General features: G+C 40.1%; 1 protein-coding gene across 1 annotated transcript; it reads right to left on the reverse strand.

The window, feature by feature from the left end:
• Positions 1-1,209: 1,209 nt before the first annotated feature.
• Positions 1,210-4,070, reverse strand: CCR10 (C-C motif chemokine receptor 10; the record flags this gene model as incomplete). The annotated part of the gene is made up of 2 exons (XM_083376769.1): positions 1,210-2,274; positions 4,047-4,070. The coding sequence occupies 2 exons, from the start codon at positions 4,068-4,070 to the stop codon at positions 1,210-1,212; spliced, it is 1,089 nt and encodes a 362-aa protein (XP_083232895.1).
• Positions 4,071-4,351: the final 281 nt, after the last annotated feature.

Consider the following 4,351-nt stretch of genomic DNA (forward strand, 5'->3'; position numbering starts at 1 on the left):
ATCAACAAAAGCAGGTGATCCATTTTCAAGACGTTAATAGCACCAGAACACATACAAAGGACTGAACACTATAAAGGGTCAGATGGTGGCACATACAAAACCATTAATCTATCAGAGATGTTTATCATATTAAATTTGCTCTTCAACAAGAACTAGAATGAGTTTAGAATTTAAACAGAATGTGTATTATTTAATTGCTAGACTGATTTAAAGGTAAAGGTAAAGGTTCCCCCGCACGTGCGTGCTAGTCGTTTCCGACTCTAGGGGCCGGTGCTCATCTCCGTTTCAAAGCCGAAGAGCCAGTGCTTGTCCGAGGACGTCTCCGTGGTCATGTGGCTGGCATGACTAGACGCCAAAGGTGCACGGAACACTGTTACCTTCCCACCGTAGTGGTCCCTATTTTTCTACTTGCATTTTTATGTGCTTTCAAACTGCTAGGTTGGCAGAAGCTGGGACGAGTAACGGGCACTCACTCTGTTACGCGGCACTCGGGATTTGACCCGCCAAACTGCCGACCTTCTGATTGACAAGCTCAGCATCCTAACCCACTGAGCCACCGTGTCCCTTACCATACCACTTACCATACCACTGAGTAAAAAAACAAAGTCATTTGAGTTCTCTTTAGGAGGAGAATAATGGAATATGGTCAATGGAGGAGGATTAAGTGGTATTTATTTGTTTATTTCATAGTGTACAACCCCCTACCTCTATTTCTCCCCACAAAAATCCCATGAAGTAGGTTTTACTGAGAGAGACTGGCTGGCCTGTGAATAACTGAAGGCAGAATTGAATCTCAGTTGAAGAACTAATTTCACTGTCTACTATATACTGTAGTACTAGAAATTTTTCAGAAGCCCATTTTCTGAGCCTTTACATGCTCAACAGAACATAATCTTCTTCCTCCTTTCTGGGTTGAGCTAGAGAAGATACTTTCCAGTCTGGGTCCTGATTTGGGCAGGACCACTAACTGTTTTGGTTGCAGATTATTCCTATTCCACATAATTAGACACACAGACCAGATAACCTTCCCAGTATACAAGTAGTGAGAAAAGTAAAAACAAACAAATAAACAAGTTTTAGCATTATCCAAAGTTGAACTTTTATTGTCAAAAGTTGCAGAGACCATGTAAAACTTGCACATTTCCCTGAATACCAAAGCCAGTCTTCCAGCATTCCAAGACTCTTCTGAGGTGGGCAGTGCCGATGTTTTCATGGTGTTCTTGATAGTCTTTCCAGATGAGTAGTAAATGAAGCATGACGGCTGCCACTCCTGGGTCTATCGTTACAGCATGCCCAATGCCCCAGGCAACCAAACTCTCTACTTAACCTTTGCAGGTCCTTACGGAACCGCACACCCAGGAAAGTATGAAGCACAGGATTTAGGCAGCAGCGGGCAAAGACCAAGCCACTGGTAATGAGGAGGGCAAGATCACGCTGAAGGCTTACTGTGCAGCTTGATGCCTGCTGGCCTATCAAATCTGCTGCATCTAATAAGGTGAGTAGTGCATAAGGGAGTTGCAAAACCAAAAACAGCAGAACCAGGGCCAAAATGAGCCACAAGGCCTTGTGTGACTGGGCATAAGGAGAGGACCAAATAGTACGTGTAATGGCTGCATAGCAGATTACCATAATAATGAATGGTAGCACAAAACCAAAGCCCACTTGCACGAAGCAAACAGTAGTTCTGACAACAGTTACCCTGCAGAGCTGAAAGCCTTTGTAGTCCTCCACATGAGCATACATGACATTGGGCACTGCTAGAGCTGCTGAGAATAGCCACATCACCCCTGAACAAAGCTTGCCCCAGAAACTGGCAGTGGGACGCATGCGGCGGGCAATGGGTACCCAGACTATGGCTATGTAGCGGTCTAGGGTAAGACTCATGAGGAAAAGAAAGCCACTGTAAAAGGTCAGAGCATGAAAGCCTTGCAGAACTTGGCATGCAGTCATGCCCAAATACCAAGTACCCATCATTCCAGCCACACCCACTGGTAGAGTCAAGAGCAGTAGCAAGTCCGAGATAGCCAGATGTAAGAGCAGGATGTCACCAAGGAACTGGACTCGATGGTAACGGGCACGAACCAACAGCAAAATCCCATTACCAAGGAAGCCCAGAACACAGAACAGGACAACCATGACTGGAAGATAGATACGTGCCACCATGCGGATAGCCTTCTTTTCACATAACTCTGGCAGATCTGATGGGAATGTGTCAAAGTCCCATTGATACCATTCTGTGCTGACTGGAGGCTCATTGGTCCAAGGAACCTGTTCCTGAAAATGAGGGGAGGAAATATGTATCTCTGTGAGGCTCTTTAATACATGTCAAACCAAATAAATACAGGTAGTGACATAGATTCTTCAGTGTGGCCCTGGCATTTCACTGTTACAAGGCTTTTCTTTTCCTGGAAATATTACCCCTGTGCAGGAGTTCCCTAGCAGGAGTTTTCTAGGACAATTGTTTGGTTCCCATCTTCAAACAGTAGTTCTCTTACCTTTAAAAAATGAACAAGGCTCAATTTGAGCTAAAAACTATTAGGGTGCAGAATGTAAAATGTAATTTTCAGACCAGATTTTAATTCTGGCTTATGCAGAATGCCTGGCTCTTGTCACTTAGTCATTGTTGCTTGTTTTTTCTCTTGTAATCAATTCTTGTGCCTCAAAAGCTTACAAATTATTTTTAAAAGGTTGAGTTGTTATTGTAAAGATGTTATTTAACATTACTTTTGGATTTTTTTTCTCATTTCCTACATGCACTTATATACATTTGTAATGGCATTAATTACAATGGTTGAATGAAAAACAATGCAGCCAACATTTTAAGTTGCCAGCAGCTGACAGTATTGATGTACTGAAGTACTAAAGCCCCTGACCTGTTGTCTAGCATTTGTTCTTTCAGTTGGTGGGAAATTGCTGTGAGAAAGGTTTGTCCCCTTCGTGAAATGGTAGCCTGCAGTGTTTACTCAATAGTGCTCTGTTGCTAAATGAGGTTTGATTGCTCAATGCAGATTATCTACAGTGAAGACTAAGTTGACATACTAAGCATTTCTGGGCCTAAAAATGTAAAAATAATGAACTAGGAACAGCAGATTTGTATGATCAAGAATGAAATAAACAACCTGTGAAAGCAACTAACAAGTTTCACATGGAAAGAGCTAACAAACTGATTAAGCACAGTTGGCAGATCATTCAAATTCAAAAGCCAGGCTTTGCAAGAAAACCCCAAGTTGCCATTTTTGGGGTGCATATGATGTTATACAAAGGTACTTTTTTAAAAACTTGGCATTATTATCAATTCAGAATGTTACATTGCATGTGATTTACACCTTTTCTCAAAATTGAACCAATATCATTGTGGGCTTCTGTTTGATTCAAAGATGTGAAATCTAGATCTGGTTGAAAAGTGTTGACTTCTTTTGTGATAGCTTTAGGAAGCTTACCCATCATTGACAGAAGTGCATAGTGAATGATAACTTGCATAGAAAGATAACATATCCTTATTTAAAATAAAGTTATGAAGATGGAAACAGTGCTTTTCATCCAGCTGTTATAGTTCTACGAGCTTGTGAATTGGTGCAACAGAATTAAAATGAAATACAGCTTATAGCTCTTCCATACAAAGATCTTTATTACTCTAATTTTACATTTAATCAGAATAAAGTAAAAGAAAGTGTTCTGTTAAACTTCAAGTTTTGAATATTTGGTCTAAAATCCTTATCTACTACCAATCACACAAAGAGATCTATTTATAAATCTTGTGGTGTCTTAATGCTCATTCCTTATAGTAAATAACAAATACAAAATGAATGGCAGCTATTTTAAATTCACTGAAATCAGAAGAGATTGGGAGTTCAGATTTAACTGTGTATGCTGCCAATAACTCAATACAAAAACAGTTTGAGGAACCTGTTATGCCTGAGATTCCCAAAGGTATAAAAAAATATTATTCTAACCTTTTCTTGCATAGTACTGAAGGTATGACCCTTGGCATTCCAAAGGATGGGGTTTTCTTAGCAGTTCTTAATAACCAGTATATTCCTACTTACTTGAAATTGGAGTTGCTCATCCATCATCAAATTATTATTCCTCATCAGTTTGCTGTCTACAAATATTCTTTAAGGCTTGTTATAAGTTGGCTATTCTGTTGAGTGATGTGGCTGATACTGAGAAGACAGTTCCCCTGTTTGATAGTGAAAGAGCTGGGCCATGTTATTCTTAGATGAATTATTTGTAGCTACGGCATGGAGCTTATGAACCATAGATGTTACATAGTTCTGTCAAAATCTGATGGATAGCACAATGTATAAAAATTGTCTGAGTGCAATCTTATATATAAGCATTTATAAAAAAG

The sequence above is a fragment of the Vipera ursinii genome (genome assembly GCF_947247035.1).
Source record: "Vipera ursinii genome assembly, chromosome: Z".
Lineage (NCBI taxonomy): Eukaryota > Metazoa > Chordata > Lepidosauria > Squamata > Viperidae > Vipera > Vipera ursinii.